The sequence below is a fragment of the Mytilus edulis genome, chromosome 11 (genome assembly GCF_963676685.1).
Source record: "Mytilus edulis chromosome 11, xbMytEdul2.2, whole genome shotgun sequence".
In the NCBI taxonomy this organism is placed as follows: domain Eukaryota; kingdom Metazoa; phylum Mollusca; class Bivalvia; order Mytilida; family Mytilidae; genus Mytilus; species Mytilus edulis.
In genome coordinates this window covers 68,622,178-68,647,450 of record NC_092354.1, presented here as the reverse complement: position 1 = coordinate 68,647,450, position 25,273 = coordinate 68,622,178, and the positions used below count along the sequence as shown (strand labels likewise).

Below are 25,273 nucleotides of genomic sequence, written 5' to 3'. Positions count from 1 at the left end.
TTTAAGTTCGCGTTGGAACGTTACATTCGGCAGCCATTAAAAAGACAAATCGTACGAGATTTAACGAGAGTGATAACATTTTTCAGATGGGTCGTGTAGAGAGAGTTATTGTTCTTTATTCCAAAACGATACTTACTACCATAAATGACAGCTAAAGCTGGCATATTAATCATTGATGTAGTTTGTTAAATTTATATATTCAGTAAAGAATACACTATGTAAATGTCATCTATTATCAAGGAAGTTTCAGAAATTAAGGCTGATTACGAAATTTAAATTACTTAATTTGATACGAAAAGGTCAACATGTGGTTTTTTAATACTATTGCATATGTTTTGCTATCGCTGAAAATGGTACTTATTCGGAAAGTGTCTTTATTCTGAAGTTTGTTAATTGTATATAAACTGATATACGTGTAATTAAAAAAATCTTTGAATGATAGATACCTATTCGATTTGTATATCATATACGTTCCTGTATTTGGCTAATATTAATGCTATCAAATTAAGGCCCTTAGATGTTTATTCAAGGTTTCTGATTGTCAAGGTCGAGAAGCAAAAATGACCATATGGGGTCATCCGGGTAATGACGTAAGTGGAATGATCAGTAGATCAGAAAAGGTGGCCGGGACATGTGAACAGGTATGCATCTATAATTTGTAGACAGTAATTTATAGGTTAAAATGATTGTTCGTGGCATCAAAACAATAGAATACAGAGAGAATAACATAACATTTACTCAGCAATTCACTGTTACACATGCAACTCGATATTCAATGTATTAATAAAATTAATAACATTAATAAAATTAACGGTGAGATGATCAAAAAGACGAAATGTTTTTTATCGCCAACCCATTCAGGGGTATTGCACATTGAACCTTAAACATATCGATTAATCTGTAAGAGCACGAATTAGGATGTCAACAAGTTGGCAGTTCGTTTACACTTAATTGAGAGAAAAAAACGACCATTCAACTGAATTTAAAGTGTGCCAAAGGACACCCCAGTTCGCACGCCTCATGAAATAACAATGTCCGTCACCAGGAATGATTGCAATAACACATTCGTCGATTAGTGGCAGGCATGATCTGAGGAGGTTAAGAGACGGTTGTCCGTGTGGATGATGCCAATGAAAAGTATTGATTCTTTGGCCTATAACGATCAACCACGATGTGAATACTCATCTTAAGTTTTATTTTGAAATGTCTGAAATGCTACTGTTCGATTACAGTAAAAGATGTAAAATGCATTTTTTTGTTTTTTGTACAAAAATTACTTCATTTTGGTATCAAAATTGTGGTTAATTAAAACATCATTTTGAAACATCAATATACAATCATTTTATCATATCCCAAAAAAATGAAGCTGATTTTCCTAGGTTTAAAAAATTCAGGTGTTGCAATACGTTTTTCCATGTGTGTAGAACAAGTAAGACTCAATTAAACGGCATTTGCAATTTACGACATGCAGTTACGGAGGACGACTTATATTTATATATATATATCAATGAAAATATATTTTCAATTACATTTGTCCTGAAGCAATCTCTAAGATATACTGAAATGTTATAATTCAACATGTTGATACTATATTCGTAATTTAAAAAGAATAAACACATGAAAATGTAATATTGTTAAGTTCACAAAGATTTGTAAATTAAACTAAATTTTCTCTAAATATAGACGCAAGCATACATTTACAGACTATTTATGGTATCGGTTTATCGCCTAGGAAAATGTTTGTTCCAATGTCGAACACCGACTTACAATTTACTGGGGCCAGTGATAGCTTAAATTTACCAAATATTAAAAATATAAAAAAAAATTTGATACACAACATTTTCCTAATTTATACATTCGTTTTAGTTACTTGGAGACGAAGTGTACCACTATCATGGAAAGTTAGTAACAAAAGAGCCGTTTACAGGTGGAGCTCATTTGTGGCATCAAGATTACGGGTATGCTATTAACTTTTAATCTCACCCTTTTGTGAAGCAACGCGTAGTGCTATTGGCGATGTCTTTAAGGCAGTTTTATTTCTAGTCTTGTAGTTTACCATTGTTACCATTTACCCTCTTAGTTTACTCGTTGAACATTGTTTTAAGAGACGTTTACTATTATTATAATATTCGACAATTTTTTTTAACAGGTATTGGTATATAAATGAGATTTTGGAGCCAAATATGATGACGGTATTTATTGCTTTAGATAAATGTGAGAAAAGAAACGGATGTTTACAGGTAATCTTATTTAGACGCAAATGCTTTTATATTACTCGCACCTAGCAGTTCGTTAAATTTAGCAGCATAATGAATTAATGCAACAAACCCCATAATCGTCCCCAAAGCTAAAGTTAATTACAGAATACAGCTTGACATGCCTATGACAATACACACTTCTTGTTCTGTCTTCGGAGGACTGAACATAGTACTTGTAGATTTGAGTTTGAAGGCGGCCCATTTTTGATATTTTCATTTTCAATGACAAACGAAGTATGATTTTACCATTTCTAACGGAATACAAGTAAAATGATGTTTCAAAACCTTTTTGAATGGTTTTCGTTTTTCTGTCACTGCACATGTACAAGTAAATTCGATACACGCTGCAAACTGTATTGCCATATGAATCACTCAAATACGGATTAACCATTGCAATTTGCATGAATAAATTTACTCGTCGAATAAGCTGATTATTTTATTATTTTTTAATGTAAAATTTGATATATTGTTTATTTATTTGTTGATATTATCAATATAAGTTGTGAATGTTGATTATACTGTTACACAAAAACGAAAGTTGGCAATATTGGCATTGGAAACATTGTATTAATTTCATTTTTGGAATAAATAACAGGTAAAGTTTAAAACAAAAAACATTACTTTAACATTTTTCACTTTATATCACATTTTTCAAGAGGAATAACTCCCATACAATTTCATTCAATATCCTTTTGTTTAAATATACGATCAATTTGTGAAAAACATTTGTTGATAGTAAAAAATGACTTGATATATAACTCATATTTAGAACAAGAGTCCGGTTACAGGGGATGAACGAGAAACTCCAAATCTCTAAGAATTGAATGGCAAACATTTCTTCCATTATGTCAGGAAACATAAAAACAGGAAATAACAGAAGGCAGATGAAACAAACATATCATTTTAACAGAAATTTTGTTTTCTACCATAACAGGATGAGCATATGTCATATTAATACATTATGATATAACTACCATGTTGTCTTTTGTTTCTGAATAATGTAGCCAATTTTTTTTGTTAACAGATAATAGAAAGCTCCCACAAATGCGGACGTCTAGATCACAAATTAGAAGGGCAACTGACTGTCACTGATCCGACAAGACTTGATAAAATAATGGACCGTTTTTCAATGAAATACTGCTTACTCAATCCAGGTAAAATATCATCTTATTTTTAATGTAGAATGACCATGCTTAGTATCTTAACTAGAACAAAAATGTATACATTGCAAAAACTAATACAAAAGAACGCATGTGCTTTGGTTTGCGACGAAAACATTGACCTATCGCATTCGTTAAACCAACATCTGAAATAGAATTCCACACAACTGACAACTTGACATTTATACAGCATCGGGGTTTATCTTAATTCATTTATAGCCCAAAAAAATATCGCAAGCATGTTTTCGTATATGTATACATGTACAGATATAGCGTTTTGCTGTTGACAAGTGCTGTATAAAATGTTTGAAGGTTCGCGACTTTAAGAGGAATTATAAGTAGAAACGATTTACCTAACTCACTTTTGTCTTAAATTGGACAATGTGTTGTTACTTCTTTTAACTGTAGAAAATATGTGTTACATTAGTAATGATAATGTTGAATTTTAAGCGATGTATCATTGTTGACAATATTGACTATTGTAAGCTAAAAATGATTCGTTTTTAGACAAATCGCTACAATTTTACAATAGTTCAGTTTAAGTACAGTTTATTTGGGAAAAAACCCGATAAGTTAAGAAAGTTATTTCAATTTTAATGGAAATAAATGGCATTTTCACCAAAGGGAGATAATTTTGAACTTTTTCATTGATAAACATATTTTAATAGTCATCTGGGGCCAAAACGTATTGGTTTCTTTGACTGATTTTTGTACAATATCATAAAGTACCAACGAATAGTGTTATAAATAAAATTTGTTATGCAAAACATTGTTTCAATTTTTGCTGATTTTTTTGTACCCCGAGTCTCCTTAAGAGAAATAATTGCGTCCTGTTGCATTACGCATAGTTATATAAAAAAATAAAGAAAAATACATTAGCAGCTTATCATCAATTGCAGCTAGAAAAGTTAGATGTGTTTTTGAGACGCTTTTATGTGTTTTGTTTTAGGTAAATAAGGACATATGAAATGGACATACAATGCAACTTACATTAAGTGTGAAAGCATTAAAATATATCAGTGATATTTAAAATATTAGTTATTATGATTGTATTTTCTTTAACCATGTTTATTTTGAGGAGACGCCCTATTTTTTCATTGCAACTTGTTGCACTGTAGTGGACAGAACAGTAGTGCATACAGACGATGGGCTTTACTGACAGTATACAACACGGTGTCCAACCAATCGTGTAAACCCCATCATCATCCACAATATGTACGCTTAGAGAAAGTAAGTTTTATTTTTTTTTCTTCGGTACGAATTTGTCCCTTATTAGGTTAATCGGGTATTCTGTGCTTTACTTTAAGCATGTTTCGAACAAAGATTTGTTGTTTGTATGTATTTTACCTATTATCGTCCAATAGACAATGAAACCCTCTAGCATTAACGGTAAGATTACTGAATTACTGAATTGAATGTGGTAAAATCAATGTTACATCATTGATGTTTAAACGATTCAATTAGGGTTTTTAAAGAAAGTTAAATTAAAACTGGTGAGTATCTCTAGATACTTTGGCCATAAAACATAATACGCATACATATTTTAGCAGGATCTGCTTTCCCTTCCGGAGCACCTGATATCATCCCTAGTTTTTGGTGGTCCTCTTTTACTGTCTTGTTCATTTCGTCAAATTGAAAGTACTGTGACTGAAACAATGGACTCAATGATCTGGTTTGTTGTAGTCTTTCTCTATTTGTTTCTTGTCCTGATTTAATCTCCTATCATTATGAAATTTGGTAAATTACTAATGTAAATACTTATTTTTTAGGTACCGAACACTGCAATAAAGTCATGTGACAAATTGACAGATTTTACGGATAAAAGGATCCTAGTTCCGAAGACATTTGATTCTAAACAAGTCATTCCCAAAACACCGGCATAGAACATACCATAAAGGAAGGACATGGTGTTGTATTGCATTTTATGGATACCAATTAGAATAGATAGAATAGAAAGAATGAGCCTGGAAGGAAAATAAATAATAAAAAAAAGATTTTACCATAATAATTGTACCTAAAGTTATACCTTAATAGTGTATTATGTTCGAACAGAAAGTTGTACACATTATTAAAATAAGTTCAAATTTCATCTTGCACATTGATCATTCGTTGCCACGTCATATGGCATCAAAGCTTTGTTACTGTCATTAAGGAGCAAATGTCGTTCCTTGGTTTGGTTTATGTTTCTAATGTTGTGCTGTGTATTGTCGCTTATTTTTTGTCATGGTTTTGATTTAGTTTGCATTTCCTTTTTGGTGTTTGAAAGCATCCGATTTATAAATATTTAAATATTTTACTCTTTTTTTAATATGCATGTTTAGTTTGAATAACTCTCACAAGAGGAGAGACAATACCGATTTCATTTCTCGTGGATATTGCAATTCATACGATATTATTGTGATTGTGTTTTAATGATAAAAGATTGCTGCTAAAATAAAATGTAATCAAGGGTTCGAAAAATGGAAACATTCGTAAAATGTAAGGATTTTATCAGGATTTGTTTGACAGTTATGTAATATCTGAGTAACATATGTGCCACATTACATGCCATATTTCTTTCTTTTTCCTCGATTGATTAAAAAAAATGTCATGGACTTGGTGTCAAAGGGCTCTTAGTTTTAATGAAGGAACGTCAAAACTACACATTTATAAACCCGATAGGATGGATATTTGTAAATATTTATATTCTGCGACGACTAACTTGGATTGATGCGGAATATCGAAACTAATATAGTTAATGACGGGCGACACTAATATTTTTTCTCTCGAGACATCCAGTACTTCTAGTTACCACATTTGACCTCACATAAGTGATATCTATTGATTTTGATATTTTAAAATTTCAAGTGGATTGAAAGTGTCATTGCTTGAAACACCCATTACTACTCCTACCATATTTATTTTGGTGTTTTTATTATCAGACCCCTTTTTGTGTCAACGATCTGAAAAACTAAATGTATGTATTCAAAGATCTAAATTAAAAAAATGCATCATTGAAGTCAACAGAAGTAGTATCCTCTATTATGCTGTAATAATGTATAGTTTGTCAAGTAATAGAAATTCATGTTTTTATATGTTTTGGGTTAGTTTCATTCTTTTTTTTTTTTGTGGCTTAATCCTTCTGATACATTCCTGTTATTCTCGAAGTTTGTAAAAGATGATTCCTATTTGTGTCAAGTAAATGAATTTAGACGTACAATGTATAGTATGTTAGTTGTCTGCATCGCCAAGAAGTTGTACAGCTACAGTTGCTCTTTATTTTCAAAGAAAGTCTTACACTTTGGCTTATCTTTCTCATATATTAGACAAGTACATTATGGATCAGAGGTTCATTGCCATACATGTAATGCACGCCTTCTTTGGATAAAATCGTGCTTGTTTAAAAAATTGAACTATACAGATTCAACAATGTGATATTTAAGATAAAGTACTTTACTTGATATCGTTAAGTATATAAAAAAGAGTTAATAATATTAAAAGAAACGATACAAGATAATGGTGTTGCGTTACTTTTCTTCTATACAATAATTTTGAACTGATTTTGGTATGTTATCCCATGAATATATTGCCGATGTGACCCTGTGAACTATAATAAATATGATGCATACCACATTTTCTTGTTAACGGTTGACTTTGATATACAAATTTGTGAAATCATAATGTGTGGAAACGGTAAAATCATTCGGAATTATAGGGAGATTGATTTTTCGTTAAAACATTATTACTGATAATGAGATGAATCTGGTGCATATGTGTGTAGTTTTTAATTATTCAGTCCCGGAAAAAAGTAATCATGCTCGCCAGCTGTGAGTTAATATTTCCTGAGACGACTGCAAAGGGGATCTAAACTTATAAGTAAGGGTTATGGTACCAATATTTTAATTAGATCTCTCAATATTGTTTACATAGGCACTAATATCGGTTTTGTCATTAGAAAATTTAAACATATCTAAATTGTATCTTCTTTTGAGGCGGGATGTATAATGACACAGATAATTTTTATCTCTATAGAAGTCGCTCCTGACTATCCTACTACATGTCAAAACATTTATTTTTGTCATGTCTTCTCTGACTGCTCATGAAGTTAAAATACTAAATCCCTGGGATGTGTTTCAGTTGATTTTAGTCTCTGATCCATGATTTTTGTTTATTAATAATTGTTTTTGGCTTTTAACTAGCTGTCAGTAACTGCGAGTACTCTCAAATCGTATTGTCTTGTTAATTCGACCTGTCGATACAGTTTATAATACTTTTTTGTTATTTTATATTATAAAATTGAGAATGGAAATGGGGAATGTGTCAAAGAGACAACAACCCGACCAAATAAAAAACAACAGCAGAGGGTCACCAACAGGTCTTCAATGTAGCGAGAAATTCCCGCACCCGGAGGCGTCCTTCAGCTGGCCCCTAAACAAATATATACTAGTCCAGTGATAATGAACGCCATACTAATTTCCAAATTGTACACAAGAAACTAAAATTAAAATAATACAAGACTAACAAAGGCCTGAGGCTCCTGACTTGGGACAGGCGCAAAAATGCGGCGGGGTTAAACATGTTTGTATATGGATCTTGTCTATATACCAGCTGTGATTATTTGGAATGTCTCCTAATTTTCACTTCTTCTTACTACATTTGTATAAATTTCAAGATCTACCTTCATTATTAAAACCGTTTTCTTTTTCTTCCAAAGTTAGTATTTTCGAAGGGTTGAATACTTTAGTGGTGTCTTGCCATGGCTTTGTTTGGACTTGTGTGTTTGCTTTTTGGCCTTGAATGTTTGTCCCTAATATTTTATTATCTGTGCATTTGCATTCAGATATCGCAGATCTAATTTATTGGTTCATAGTGTATTAGTTTACGTTTTTGGATTGAGTTAAGCCTGTCAATTGATATTTTATGGTGTGTTTTCGATGTAGTGATGTTATGCTATTGTTTCAATTAGGAGATATTCCAAATAATCACAGCTGGTATATAGGCAAGATCCATATTAATTAAGGAATAACTGTAATATTTTTTCTGTCTATGAAAAAATAACATAAAAAATGTGGTGCACACTGAATAACGCGCGTAGCGGGTTATTTAACAGTGTGCACCACATTTTAGTGTGCACCATATTTTAATGTGTACCAAAAGCATAAATATCAAGCATGATGAAGTTCTTATATCAAAATACATGTATTTACAGAACAACAGATTTTGATAAGCGCTGTCAATATAATTGTGCTATTATAATTGTAGGTTCGGCAGTTGTTGGATGAAAAAAAAACTTTGTAAAAGTCAACGCATATGCAAGGACAACAGATTTATATAAATAAAATATGTTATACATTCAGTAATGAACTTGTTTTAATAAATATATACATTTTTTTACTTGTTTTGGTAGTACATTTTGCAATGTCCTTTTTTCCAATCAGTAAATTATCAGATAATTTAAATTAAAATTGTTTAAAACTCTTCAAATGTAAGAAAAACCAAAATCTTTGACATGTCTTTTAAATTGTAAACAGTTATAGTCTAGTTTCAGAACGACACATATAATTTAGACACATATATTGTGATACATTAAATTTTCACATCACGAGCAAAGGAAACTGTGCTTCCGTGTCGATAGGATAGTCATAAACCGTGAAAATTTAGATTACTCCTGCGCCAAAAAAAAAACAAAAACAAACAAGATGGAAAAAGGCCACTTGCTTTAATACATTACTACAGTGTTATACAATTTATAACTCTAAGACACACATTTAAAAGATCCAAGCTTTCAAATCAATACATTCTTATCAACTATAAATAAAGGCAACAGTAGAATACTGCGATAGAGAAAAAACAACTCCGGGTTACAAACTAAAACTGAGGGTAAAGTATCAAGTAAAAGCGAATTACGACACAGCAGAGAAGACACAACACAGAAACGTAACACACATAGAAACGAACTTTAATGTAACAATGGCCATTTTCCTGACTTGGAACAGGGCATTTTATGAAAAAACTAGTGGATTGTACCTGGTTTTATGATATGCGAAACCTCCCGTTCTATAACAGTACCGATTCACAAGTTTAGAACAAGATGGAAAAAGGCCACTTGCTTTAATACATTACCACAGTGTTATACAATTTATAACTCTAAGACACACATTTAAAAGATCCAAGCTTTCAAATCAATACATTCTTATCAACTATAAATAAAGGCAACAGTAGAATACTGCGATAGAGAAAAAACAACTCCGGGTTACAAACTAAAACTGAGGGTAAAGTATCAAGTAAAAGCGAATTAAGACACAGCAGAGAAGACACAACACAGAAACGTAACACACATAGAAACGAACTTTAATGTAACAATGGCCATTTTCCTGACTTGGAACAGGGCATTTTATGAAAAAAACTATTGGATTGTACCTGGTTTTATGATATGCCAAACCTCCCGTTCTATAACAGTACCGATTCACATCTTACATTTTGTACATCAGTTGGTCATAGATCACCCACTGTTACTATCACATATTATATTGTCTTTTCTGTCATTTTAACAAATCGGCCCTTCGGTTTGATAAAGATGCAACAGCTTGTTGATGTTTTACCTACAATTACGATTTGTAGTAAAACTGATTTTTTCTGTTGTGTTGTTTTATTTTCTGATGGTACCGGTGTAGGGACGGTGGTAAAACATTTCAGTACTAGTATCTATACAGTTTGTGAATTGGCGACACAATTGTTGTTGGCTGCATTTGTTACATATAATACCTTGTTCAAAAAAGGTTTCGAAAGCTGTTTTTTGTTGTTTTGAAACTTGTATACAATGGCCTTATTTTCAGTTATGTGTATATTACACCCGCAACATGTAAGCTTCTTTTCTATAGAATAAATTATCGTGTTATTGGTTATGTGCAGGCACCTACATCAGTTTGACGGCAGTTGTCCCTTGAATATTTGTAATAAATGTAAACACATGAATAGAAAGTAAGTCAAGAGTATGGAAGTCATAGGATTGCACACAATAAGCAATACATTACTTTTTCTTTGATACATGTAAAATTATATACTAGTAAACTGTATATTCAAAATGAACCAGAATGACTCTATGAATTAAGGAAACTTTTGAAAAAATATAATAGAAACATTAAAATTTAATATAACAACACAAAAAAATGCAAGTATTCTGAGCGAGATTCGAACCCTTTCTTCAAAACCATAATTTATCAGTAGTTGTGTGCTCTACTGATGTAGCTACAGTGATACTTATCATTGTATCTCTTATTAAGAAGCTATATCGGTACAATTTATCGATGTTACAATTTTTTTTTCAAAAAATTGTTTTATATGTGAAAAGGACACACTAAACCAATTTCATGTTTGAAAGAAAAAGTAGTATGAATAAAAACAGTCATAAAAAGCATAACTTTGTGTTGGTTTGAAATGTCCTTCTGTGGGGATTCCGTTTTTTTCCACCTAAAAACACCTGAAAATCCGCATATTGGACTTTCATCCATTTTGAGGTTTAAATTAACTATTGAACACACATATCATAATATATGTAAAGCATTTTTATTTTTTGTTTTTATTGTAAATTTTATTCTGTCGGCACTTTTTGAAATTGGGAAAAAATACCTCATTCATCAAAAAAATAGAACAAACTGTTACTATACCAACACAGACCATTGAAATTTAAATAGTACACAATTCACAATGTGTAAAGTCAAACAAGAAACTTACAATTTAAAAACAAACCAAGGAGTGTACTGAATAGAGTACCTGTTCTTGATACACTATTTGCTCATAAATTGTTTTTTTCTTTATTCAGGGAAGTACATCATTTGTGAAACAGACAAATGTCTCGTTCATTAGTTTTGATTTGATTTCAATAAAATACATATTATGTTAATAAACCAAATAACTTTTTATGTGTTTTTTTTTGTGTTTTTTTTTTGCTGTAAGAATCTTTTGATACATTGTGATTTATTATTTTCGTTATGTTCATATGTTGTACATATAAAACACTGCATCTAATCATTCGCGTTTGTTGTTTTGTGCATGTAACAGAGAGGCGTAAATTACTAACATTTCTTAAACATAAGCAATGAATCAACAAATTTAAAAAAATGAAATCATAATTTTAATTATCTGTTTTTTCCTTTAATCCTTTAAGGATTTTATTAATTTCAAAGAACTAAATTTAAATGATTGAGATAACTGTTGATTTTTAAGTCCTTAACCTTTATGTGTTGAATGTAAACACTAAATTGTTTCATTTCTGAAATAGGACTCTTCTGACGCCTCTTTAGGCCTTATTTATAAACATACTCGATCAAATTAAAATTGTCCATACATGTTCTTAAACTTGTATTAATTATACCAAGATACATTTGAACATATTATGTTGAATTATCGATGCCTTTTTATAGTTTTGATTTGGTGTACATATTTATAGCTAAAAATAAGTGATAAGTATTTAACAAAATAAACAGAATGAAAATATTTGTCTTGACTATACAAAAACATAAATGAAAAAACTGTCAAAATAGGTGCAATTTGGTTACCTTTACTTGAGCTATAAGATATTTCAGAAATCGATGTTACACACAAGGAGCGTGGATATATTTTGTCATACTGTTACTTTTTGCATTGCCAATGAATTTGTATGTCATAAGGGTAAAATATAGTACAGTAGATGTTTAGACCACTACTTTGGTAACCATTGAACATTCGTAAATATATCTTATGTAACTTAACTAATGATAAGCTGTAGAAAGGAATTCAATTTCTTTATAATATTGTGCATGTAATGTGTATTATCCAAGTGAATCATCATATGATGAGAGATGGATTCTATCAATCACTCTTAATAATGTCGGTAATGCATTGAATAACAATTACGTTTATGTATACATTTTCGATTTTATCGTTATATAATTAAATGTCCGTATGATAGTCACATAATTGTTTATTTGAATAATTTACCTCGTAAATAAAGTTGCTACAATTTGATTTTTGATAAATAGCTTAATTTATGTTGAATCATTATTAAAACGAAATCACATTATATATTTTCGTGTTTTAAGAAATGTTATTGTGCCATAAGTGCACGATACTGATTTGCAAAAGGTATGCAATGTTATCACATATCAATCAAATCGATCAGCATTTAAATTAACTCGGCAGCCATATCTAGATAGTGGGAAACGTACTGTTTGAAAACTGACTTCTTGAAAAACAAACACTTCGTATTGTATTGATCAAAAGCAAACAAAACTAATTATGATAGAAGAAGAATTTCCCAAACTTATTTTCCGAAGAAAAACATCTCATACTACAAGGTTTTTTTTTACAGTATTTTTCTGTGTAGATCATGAGAAATGGGAAGGGTTTATTTTTTGACATATTTAAGATCGTTAGTTTTCTCGTTCGGATGTTTTTAATTTTCATTTCGGGGCCTTTTATGGGGTTTGATCATTTTTGTAGGCCGTATGGTGACCTATAGTTGTTAATTTCTGTGTCATTTTGGTCTATTGTGGAGAGTTGTCTCATTGGCAATCATACCACATCTTCTTTTTAATTAGACATACAATTATTTTTCAACAAATATATTATGTATCCAGATACAATTTTAGATTAGTCTGACCTTTCTCAGTCACATGGAAGCCAAAAAGTATTTTTTTCAAATAACTATTCGATTTATTTCATATCTAGAAGACATACCAAGCAAGTACAAAATCTCATCCTATGAAAACGTTATGGAAAGAGTATGTTTTGATTCATTTGACATTGTGGGTGAACCCACTTAGAAAATGTTGATATCAAATAAGCTAAAAATGTCCAACTGAAATATTTAAAATAGGCTATGAATCTGATGTTCAATGGTTGTCGTCTTTTTATGTTGTTCAGATGTGTTTGTTTCTCATTTTTAGTTTTCATATATATAAGACCGTTGGTTTACCCTTTTAAATGGTGTAACACTAGTAATGATTTGGACACTTTATAGCTTAATGTTTGGTGTGAGCCAAATCTTCGTGTTGAAGGCCGTACCTTGACCTATAACAGCTTACTTTTATAAATTGTTACTTGGATGGAGAGTTGTCTCATTGACGCTCATGCCACATCTTCATATATCTATAGAATAGTTATAATAAGTACTTATGCATGTTATGTAAAATCGTATAATTATTATAACATATACATTACTAATCACTTATGATGAATTACATTTTAATAAGTGAATATTTATGATTTGTTTTACATCAATTAAGTGATTAAACAAGATAATAAAGACTTTCATCTTTTTTTTTGATGAATTGAAAATTGTTCCTCATCAATCTTTTATAGCATAATGTAGTATATAAACTTTTTTTTTTAAATATGATAGGAACACAGTGAAAAGATTAAGAACATATACTAGGTAAGGTGTGATTTTGATATAATTTAATGTAATAAATATTGTCAGAATCAAGCTTCTAATTCTGATATTCGAGCATGATGGTCATTACTTTTAATGTGTTATGGTCGTTATGTCAACTACAGTATTTCGGATGATAATCGTAACCGACACACGATGGTCGTAACTTTGAAAGATGACCGTAACTCGAGTATTTAGATAAACTTTTATCAAAGTATTTAAACGTATTGTGCATATTACTATGTTAATAAACCCTGTTGTCATACATGGTTTACTATAAGCAATATTATATGTTACTCTGATAATGGTATCAAGAGATTAAGTTATAAAATAATCAAACATACGCAGTTCTGATGTATTCCAAACGACCATCATTTAGGAGAAACAGTAAAAACTAATCAACTCGTATCAAGCCAAATAGTATGTAAGTGTTGAGTATTAATATATTTTTGCATGTAAGTCAAGGCAACAAATAATTGAATACACGTGTATTCCCTCATATTTGTTTTTAGATTTTTTTTATTGACGACTTTTTTGTTACTTGTTACCATGTCGGCAGATGAAATTATTGAACGTACAATTTTGAACTATAATCTTTAATTTTTAATCAGCTATTGCAGTTTTAATAAACCATTGGCCTACAATATTCGAATTTTGGTCGTTCATGATGAAGGTAAACCCACAAATGCACTTCGAAATCTTGGTGTTTTTAACGTGTTGTCTTTGTTTTTTTTATCGATTGCATAACTATTATATATTGCTGTGTGTCATTGATATTATTTCTTAGTATTTGTACGGAATGAAAACGAAATCCACGGTGTCGCAATGTACATTGTGTTAACCTCGACAGGATGAATATTGTTGATATATATTTACACTACTACATTCGTTGAATTTAAGAGTAAGATAAAAGATTAGTAGTTTGTGGCCAGGCTTTTAGCCATGATAATATTACAAGTTAGAACGAAATGTAATGCGGCAACTATCACATACATATGCAGGTTGAAAATAATATTTATATTATATGTTTATATTGTATGAATGTATTCAGCTTTAAAAGACCAATACGCTGAGTTGAACCATAAAGTTCTATTTTCTAATATTATCCTGGACACAAGCTACACATACATATATTTCATTCCTTTTTGTACGTTCAGTGTGTATATCGGATAGCACGGTACCAATATGCGTATTCAGGATGTTTAATAACCACGGGTAATAATTATATCTGAACTTCGACCTTGCACCTTAAAATCAGCCCGACTTTACCAAATGAAAATACGACTTCTAAAAATATAGACTATAAGAATAAGATTTATGTTCTTCAATTCAGGTACGTTAGTCTCGATAACGACCGCCATAGCATATCAATATGTTTAGCTTATTTTGATTCCTTACTTATGTTGTTTCGACTTAAAGTGTAAATTTTAAATAGAAGAGTTTTTTAAAATTCCAACTAGTAGATGCATACTAGTTTTTTGAAAGGGTATGTTTTCAATAGATGCAAAATATAAAGAAAGAAATCACTGAGTATACTGTTATTTCATGTGATGTCCAATTTGTTAAAAACGCCTTTTCATTATTCGCAACTAAGAATTATCATAACAGGAGCTGTGTTACTTTATTGTTTTCTTAATTAAGTCTTTCCACTTTTCTGTGGAAAGACTTATTGTATTTGTTCTGATTATTATTATTATTATTTTTTTTTTTTTTTTCTTCCGCCAAATTTTGTTCTTGCGCAAAATATTTGTTTCGCAATATGTCGCTTAAATATTTCTCATATGGTATCGTATAGTCTATGCGCTTTTAAATTTCACCCTGCTAAGCCGAACCATTTTCTATGTAAGAGTTATCTCCCTTTTCACTGTTTATCCTCTGTGTGCATCTCCTTCGTAACAAAATAAGAAAGCGACAAAATTCTTTTTACAAACTGTTCGTTACATCCTCAGTAATTTTTGGCGTATTTGGATCGAAGCGATTTGATGAAATTTTATAGGAGTTATCTACCTTTACGGAATAAATTTGTCGGTATGTTTTTTAAACTCCTAAACCGTTAACCGTATAACCCTGGAATGTTTTTATTTGAGTCCCCAGGGTCCTAACTTAGAAAATTAGGTCAAGGTCAAAGGTCAAGGTCATATTTTAGATTTTTATAAGTTTTTCATTTCCCTATAATTCTTGAACGGTTATAGATACAAAAAAAATAAGCAGTGAAAAATGCTCGGTACTTTAAGGGGCAACTTTTTTACATTATGACTATATTGATTTTACCATCATATAAGGGACATAACTCCCATCGATGGTTTTTAAAAAGCCATTTTTAGGCAAAACTCTTAAACAAAAGGTCCTTGACCCATAGGGTCTTTTGCAATGACCTTTTGGAGCAATGACCTTGACGAAGGTCACAAGGTCAAAGGTCAAGGTCATCAAATTATGTGGTTTTGGCACTATTTAAACAGTTTTACGAGTGTTTGAATTTCAACCAACCAACCAACCAACCAACCAACCAACCAACCAACCAACCAATCAATCAATCAATCAATCAATCAATCAATCAATCAATCAATCAATCAATCAATCAATCAATCAATCAATCAATCAATGTTTCCGTTTCATGTGTTTGATACGGGATTCAAGGTCTTTTTTTCCGCTTGTTTTAATTGAGCCTATCAAACGTGTTTAACCAACATGTTTAACCAACGTGTTTAACCAACCAACCAACCAACTAACCAACCAACCAACCAACCAACCAACCAACCAAACAACCAACCAATCAATCAATCAATCAATGCATGTTTCCGTTTCATGTGTTAAATACGGGATCCAAGATGTTTTTTTTTTCGCTCGTTTAAATTGGGCCTATCTAACGTGTTTAACCAGCCAACGTGTTTAACCAACGTGTTTAACCAACATGTTTAACCAACGTGTTTAAATAACCAACAAACCAACCAACCAACCAACCAATCAATCAATCAATCAATGCATGTTTCCGTTTCATGTGTTAAATACGGGATCCAAGATGGTTTTTTTCGCTCGTTTAAATTGAGCCTATCCAACGTGTTTAACCAGCCAACGTGTTTAACCAACGTGTTTAACCAACATGTTTAACCAACGTGTTTAACTAACCAACCAACCAACCAACCAACCAACCAACCAACCAATCAATCAATCAATGCATGTTTCCGTTTCATGTGTTAAATACGGGATCCAAGATGTTTTTTTTTCGCTTGTTTAGATTGAGCCTATCTAACGTGTTTAACCAGCCAACGTGTTTAATCAACGTGTTTAACCAACGTGTTTAACCAACTTGTTTAACCAACTTGTTTAACCAACCAACCAACCAACCAATCAACCAATTACTGCATGTTTCCGTTTCATGTGTTAAATACGGGATCCAAGATGGTTTTTTATCGCTTGTTAAAATTCAGCCTATCAAACGTGTTTAAACTACGTGTGTAACCAGCATGTTTAACCAACGTGTTTAATCAACCAACCAACCAACCAACCAACCAATAAATCAATGCATGTTTCCGTTTCATGTGTTAAATACGGGATCCAAGATGTTTTTTTTCCGCTTGTTTAAATTGAGCCTATCAAACGTGTTTAACCAGCCAACGTGTTTAACCAACGTGTTTAACCAACATGTTTAACCAACGTGTTTAACCAACCAACCAACCAACCAACCAACCAACCAATCAACCAATCAATGCATGTTTCCGTTTTATGTGTTAAAAACGGGATCCAAGATGGGTTTTTTTTTCGCTTGTTTAAATTGAGCCTATCCAACGTGTTTAACCAGCCAACGTGTTTAACCAACGTGTTTAACCAACGTGTTCAACCAACCAACCAACCAACCAACCAACCAATCAATCACTTAATGTACGTTTCCGTGTCATGCGTTTAATACGGGATGCAAGGTCTCTTGAGGTTTTTTTTCCCTTGTTCTAAGTGACCCTATCAAACGTGTTTAATCAACCAACCAACAAACCAACCAACCAACCAATCAATCAACCAACTAATCAATCAATCAATCAATATGTATGACTGTTTATTTATGACAGTATATTGAAGGTACAAACTCTCAATTATTCAAGAAAATTTTTATTTTATTATTGTTCTTACGTCTCTTCTGAAAAAAAATCCACATATTCTCTGAAACTACAAGTCCAATCGACCTGAAAATTTGCAGTCAGCAGGGCATACATGTATTGAAGGTTCATAAAAAAACTGTTTGCAGATATCTCTCAAGACTTTTCCTAGAAAAAAGAAATGGCAATGACGTAAAAATCGCTTGCTAGGTCCGTCAATCTCAGTAAAAACCTACAATAAAATGTCCGCTCCGAGATTGAAATACTAATCTGTGTTACAAACAGGTGCTGAAAAATGGACATTATCAAAAAATAATCATTAAATGTGTTTTAAAGTTACACCGGATCGATTATATCCAAAACATGCACTGCTGGTGAACCGTGATCAAAATGTCAATTTCCTACAATGACAAAAGAAATTACATTGTGTACATTCCGTCTCTATACATGTTGTCTGTTCAACGTCCCCACCTAAAAAGAAATTAAAAGACTAAGTTTTTCTTAATATAAAGCCGCGTCACGTGGTGTCTCCTCAATCTGGCGCGCGCGCTGTACCTAAAATAAAATAAAAACTTTCCAAACTAAACATGAAACTTCTCCGGTAACAATAATATAGACCCCATACAGAAACAAACAAACAAGCAAACAATCAAACAAACAACCCCCCCCCCCCCCCCAAATTCAATTAATTCTAAAGGGGGAAAGACCACCTACAATTGCTTTTTTAAAGCAATTGATTTATATTGTAAAAAACGTTTTTAACCATTCTGTTCCGTTAATAAAAAAAAAAAAAAAAAAAAAATCCCGAGACCCCCTTTTTGCCCCCCCTTTTTTTTTAACCCTCCACTTACAACTGAATGTAGGTTGTGTGCTTTCTATCCTATCAACGTAAAACGAACGACAACTCCAGTTTTTTTCCATATTATTAGGTCTTTCCACTTTTCTGTGGAAAGTCCTATTGTATTTGTTCTGATTATTATTAAGTCTTTCCACTTTTCTGTGGAAAGACTTATTGTATTTGTTCTGATTATTATTATTATTATTTTTTTTTTTTTTTTCTTCCGCCAAATTTTGTTCTTGCGCAAAATATTTGTTTCGCAATATGTCGCTTAAATATTTCTCATATGGTATCGTATAGTCTATGCGCTTTTAAATTTCACCCTGCTAAGCCGAACCATTTTCTATGTAAGAGTTATCTCCCTTTTCACTGTTTATCCTCTGTGTGCATCTCCTTCGTAACAAAATAAGAAAGCGACAAAATTCTTTTTACAAACTGTTCGTTACATCCTCAGTAATTTTTGGCGTATTTGGATCGAAGCGATTTGATGAAATTTTATAGGAGTTATCTACCTTTACGGAATAAATTTGTCGGTATGTTTTTTAAACTCCTAAACCGTTAACCGTATAACCCTGGAATGTTTTTATTTGAGTCCCCAGGGTCCTAACTTAGAAAATTAGGTCAAGGTCAAAGGTCAAGGTCATATTTTAGATTTTTATAAGTTTTTCATTTCCCTATAATTCTTGAACGGTTATAGATACAAAAAAAATAAGCAGTGAAAAATGCTCGGTACTTTAAGGGGCAACTTTTTTACATTATGACTATATTGATTTTACCATCATATAAGGGACATAACTCCCATCGATGGTTTTTAAAAAGCCATTTTTAGGCAAAACTCTTAAACAAAAGGTCCTTGACCCATAGGGTCTTTTGCAATGACCTTTTGGAGCAATGACCTTGACGAAGGTCACAAGGTCAAAGGTCAAGGTCATCAAATTATGTGGTTTTGGCACTATTTAAACAGTTTTACGAGTGTTTGAATTTCAACCAACCAACCAACCAACCAACCAACCAACCAACCAACCAACCAATCAATCAATCAATCAATCAATCAATCAATCAATCAATCAATCAATCAATCAATCAATCAATCAATCAATCAATCAATGTTTCCGTTTCATGTGTTTGATACGGGATTCAAGGTCTTTTTTTCCGCTTGTTTTAATTGAGCCTATCAAACGTGTTTAACCAACATGTTTAACCAACGTGTTTAACCAACCAACCAACCAACTAACCAACCAACCAACCAACCAACCAACCAACCAAACAACCAACCAATCAATCAATCAATCAATGCATGTTTCCGTTTCATGTGTTAAATACGGGATCCAAGATGTTTTTTTTTTCGCTCGTTTAAATTGGGCCTATCTAACGTGTTTAACCAGCCAACGTGTTTAACCAACGTGTTTAACCAACATGTTTAACCAACGTGTTTAAATAACCAACAAACCAACCAACCAACCAACCAATCAATCAATCAATCAATGCATGTTTCCGTTTCATGTGTTAAATACGGGATCCAAGATGGTTTTTTTCGCTCGTTTAAATTGAGCCTATCCAACGTGTTTAACCAGCCAACGTGTTTAACCAACGTGTTTAACCAACATGTTTAACCAACGTGTTTAACTAACCAACCAACCAACCAACCAACCAACCAACCAACCAACCAATCAATCAATCAATGCATGTTTCCGTTTCATGTGTTAAATACGGGATCCAAGATGTTTTTTTTTCGCTTGTTTAGATTGAGCCTATCTAACGTGTTTAACCAGCCAACGTGTTTAATCAACGTGTTTAACCAACGTGTTTAACCAACTTGTTTAACCAACTTGTTTAACCAACCAACCAACCAACCAATCAACCAATTACTGCATGTTTCCGTTTCATGTGTTAAATACGGGATCCAAGATGGTTTTTTATCGCTTGTTAAAATTCAGCCTATCAAACGTGTTTAAACTACGTGTGTAACCAGCATGTTTAACCAACGTGTTTAATCAACCAACCAACCAACCAACCAACCAATAAATCAATGCATGTTTCCGTTTCATGTGTTAAATACGGGATCCAAGATGTTTTTTTTCCGCTTGTTTAAATTGAGCCTATCAAACGTGTTTAACCAGCCAACGTGTTTAACCAACGTGTTTAACCAACATGTTTAACCAACGTGTTTAACCAACCAACCAACCAACCAACCAACCAACCAATCAACCAATCAATGCATGTTTCCGTTTTATGTGTTAAAAACGGGATCCAAGATGGGTTTTTTTTTCGCTTGTTTAAATTGAGCCTATCCAACGTGTTTAACCAGCCAACGTGTTTAACCAACGTGTTTAACCAACGTGTTCAACCAACCAACCAACCAACCAACCAACCAATCAATCACTTAATGTACGTTTCCGTGTCATGCGTTTAATACGGGATGCAAGGTCTCTTGAGGTTTTTTTTCCCTTGTTCTAAGTGACCCTATCAAACGTGTTTAATCAACCAACCAACAAACCAACCAACCAACCAATCAATCAACCAACTAATCAATCAATCAATCAATATGTATGACTGTTTATTTATGACAGTATATTGAAGGTACAAACTCTCAATTATTCAAGAAAATTTTTATTTTATTATTGTTCTTACGTCTCTTCTGAAAAAAAATCCACATATTCTCTGAAACTACAAGTCCAATCGACCTGAAAATTTGCAGTCAGCAGGGCATACATGTATTGAAGGTTCATAAAAAAACTGTTTGCAGATATCTCTCAAGACTTTTCCTAGAAAAAAGAAATGGCAATGACGTAAAAATCGCTTGCTAGGTCCGTCAATCTCAGTAAAAACCTACAATAAAATGTCCGCTCCGAGATTGAAATACTAATCTGTGTTACAAACAGGTGCTGAAAAATGGACATTATCAAAAAATAATCATTAAATGTGTTTTAAAGTTACACCGGATCGATTATATCCAAAACATGCACTGCTGGTGAACCGTGATCAAAATGTCAATTTCCTACAATGACAAAAGAAATTACATTGTGTACATTCCGTCTCTATACATGTTGTCTGTTCAACGTCCCCACCTAAAAAGAAATTAAAAGACTAAGTTTTTCTTAATATAAAGCCGCGTCACGTGGTGTCTCCTCAATCTGGCGCGCGCGCTGTACCTAAAATAAAATAAAAACTTTCCAAACTAAACATGAAACTTCTCCGGTAACAATAATATAGACCCCATACAGAAACAAACAAACAAGCAAACAATCAAACAAACAACCCCCCCCCCCCCCCAAATTCAATTAATTCTAAAGGGGGAAAGACCACCTACAATTGCTTTTTTAAAGCAATTGATTTATATTGTAAAAAACGTTTTTAACCATTCTGTTCCGTTAATAAAAAAAAAAAAAAAAAAAAAATCCCGAGACCCCCTTTTTGCCCCCCCTTTTTTTTTAACCCTCCACTTACAACTGAATGTAGGTTGTGTGCTTTCTATCCTATCAACGTAAAACGAACGACAACTCCAGTTTTTTTCCATATTATTAGGTCTTTCCACTTTTCTGTGGAAAGTCCTATTGTATTTGTTCTGATTATTATTAAGTCTTTCCACTTTTCTGTGGAAAGACTTATTGTATTTGTTCTGATTATTATTATTATTATTTTTTTTTTTTTTTTCTTCCGCCAAATTTTGTTCTTGCGCAAAATATTTGTTTCGCAATATGTCGCTTAAATATTTCTCATATGGTATCGTATAGTCTATGCGCTTTTAAATTTCACCCTGCTAAGCCGAACCATTTTCTATGTAAGAGTTATCTCCCTTTTCACTGTTTATCCTCTGTGTGCATCTCCTTCGTAACAAAATAAGAAAGCGACAAAATTCTTTTTACAAACTGTTCGTTACATCCTCAGTAATTTTTGGCGTATTTGGATCGAAGCGATTTGATGAAATTTTATAGGAGTTATCTACCTTTACGGAATAAATTTGTCGGTATGTTTTTTAAACTCCTAAACCGTTAACCGTATAACCCTGGAATGTTTTTATTTGAGTCCCCAGGGTCCTAACTTAGAAAATTAGGTCAAGGTCAAAGGTCAAGGTCATATTTTAGATTTTTATAAGTTTTTCATTTCCCTATAATTCTTGAACGGTTATAGATACAAAAAAAATAAGCAGTGAAAAATGCTCGGTACTTTAAGGGGCAACTTTTTTACATTATGACTATATTGATTTTACCATCATATAAGGGACATAACTCCCATCGATGGTTTTTAAAAAGCCATTTTTAGGCAAAACTCTTAAACAAAAGGTCCTTGACCCATAGGGTCTTTTGCAATGACCTTTTGGAGCAATGACCTTGACGAAGGTCACAAGGTCAAAGGTCAAGGTCATCAAATTATGTGGTTTTGGCACTATTTAAACAGTTTTACGAGTGTTTGAATTTCAACCAACCAACCAACCAACCAACCAACCAACCAACCAACCAACCAATCAATCAATCAATCAATCAATCAATCAATCAATCAATCAATCAATCAATCAATCAATCAATCAATCAATCAATCAATCAATGTTTCCGTTTCATGTGTTTGATACGGGATTCAAGGTCTTTTTTTCCGCTTGTTTTAATTGAGCCTATCAAACGTGTTTAACCAACATGTTTAACCAACGTGTTTAACCAACCAACCAACCAACTAACCAACCAACCAACCAACCAACCAACCAACCAACCAAACAACCAACCAATCAATCAATCAATCAATGCATGTTTCCGTTTCATGTGTTAAATACGGGATCCAAGATGTTTTTTTTTTCGCTCGTTTAAATTGGGCCTATCTAACGTGTTTAACCAGCCAACGTGTTTAACCAACGTGTTTAACCAACATGTTTAACCAACGTGTTTAAATAACCAACAAACCAACCAACCAACCAACCAATCAATCAATCAATCAATGCATGTTTCCGTTTCATGTGTTAAATACGGGATCCAAGATGGTTTTTTTCGCTCGTTTAAATTGAGCCTATCCAACGTGTTTAACCAGCCAACGTGTTTAACCAACGTGTTTAACCAACATGTTTAACCAACGTGTTTAACTAACCAACCAACCAACCAACCAACCAACCAACCAACCAACCAATCAATCAATCAATGCATGTTTCCGTTTCATGTGTTAAATACGGGATCCAAGATGTTTTTTTTTCGCTTGTTTAGATTGAGCCTATCTAACGTGTTTAACCAGCCAACGTGTTTAATCAACGTGTTTAACCAACGTGTTTAACCAACTTGTTTAACCAACTTGTTTAACCAACCAACCAACCAACCAATCAACCAATTACTGCATGTTTCCGTTTCATGTGTTAAATACGGGATCCAAGATGGTTTTTTATCGCTTGTTAAAATTCAGCCTATCAAACGTGTTTAAACTACGTGTGTAACCAGCATGTTTAACCAACGTGTTTAATCAACCAACCAACCAACCAACCAACCAATAAATCAATGCATGTTTCCGTTTCATGTGTTAAATACGGGATCCAAGATGTTTTTTTTCCGCTTGTTTAAATTGAGCCTATCAAACGTGTTTAACCAGCCAACGTGTTTAACCAACGTGTTTAACCAACATGTTTAACCAACGTGTTTAACCAACCAACCAACCAACCAACCAACCAACCAATCAACCAATCAATGCATGTTTCCGTTTTATGTGTTAAAAACGGGATCCAAGATGGGTTTTTTTTTCGCTTGTTTAAATTGAGCCTATCCAACGTGTTTAACCAGCCAACGTGTTTAACCAACGTGTTTAACCAACGTGTTCAACCAACCAACCAACCAACCAACCAACCAATCAATCACTTAATGTACGTTTCCGTGTCATGCGTTTAATACGGGATGCAAGGTCTCTTGAGGTTTTTTTTCCCTTGTTCTAAGTGACCCTATCAAACGTGTTTAATCAACCAACCAACAAACCAACCAACCAACCAATCAATCAACCAACTAATCAATCAATCAATCAATATGTATGACTGTTTATTTATGACAGTATATTGAAGGTACAAACTCTCAATTATTCAAGAAAATTTTTATTTTATTATTGTTCTTACGTCTCTTCTGAAAAAAAATCCACATATTCTCTGAAACTACAAGTCCAATCGACCTGAAAATTTGCAGTCAGCAGGGCATACATGTATTGAAGGTTCATAAAAAAACTGTTTGCAGATATCTCTCAAGACTTTTCCTAGAAAAAAGAAATGGCAATGACGTAAAAATCGCTTGCTAGGTCCGTCAATCTCAGTAAAAACCTACAATAAAATGTCCGCTCCGAGATTGAAATACTAATCTGTGTTACAAACAGGTGCTGAAAAATGGACATTATCAAAAAATAATCATTAAATGTGTTTTAAAGTTACACCGGATCGATTATATCCAAAACATGCACTGCTGGTGAACCGTGATCAAAATGTCAATTTCCTACAATGACAAAAGAAATTACATTGTGTACATTCCGTCTCTATACATGTTGTCTGTTCAACGTCCCCACCTAAAAAGAAATTAAAAGACTAAGTTTTT

General features: G+C 32.6%; 2 protein-coding genes across 2 annotated transcripts in view; both read left to right on the top strand.

The window, feature by feature from the left end:
* Positions 1 to 6,914, top strand: part of LOC139496141 (L-proline trans-4-hydroxylase-like) — a 61,943-nt gene extending 55,029 nt beyond the window's left edge. Inside the window, exons 5-10 of the mRNA XM_071284608.1 lie at positions 531 to 641; positions 1,867 to 1,958; positions 2,150 to 2,240; positions 3,283 to 3,412; positions 4,497 to 4,648; positions 5,188 to 6,914. Coding sequence (XP_071140709.1) covers positions 531 to 641; positions 1,867 to 1,958; positions 2,150 to 2,240; positions 3,283 to 3,412; positions 4,497 to 4,648; positions 5,188 to 5,301 — 690 coding nt within the window. The 3' untranslated portion in view covers positions 5,302 to 6,914. The remainder of the gene's footprint in view (positions 1 to 530; positions 642 to 1,866; positions 1,959 to 2,149; positions 2,241 to 3,282; positions 3,413 to 4,496; positions 4,649 to 5,187) is intronic.
* A 6,799-nt stretch (positions 6,915 to 13,713) lies between these two features.
* The window catches only part of LOC139496143 (uncharacterized), a 33,115-nt gene continuing 21,555 nt past the window's right edge, over positions 13,714 to 25,273 (top strand). The window contains exon 1 of the mRNA XM_071284610.1: positions 13,714 to 13,811. The gene's annotated coding sequence lies outside the window, so the exon portion shown is untranslated. The remainder of the gene's footprint in view (positions 13,812 to 25,273) is intronic.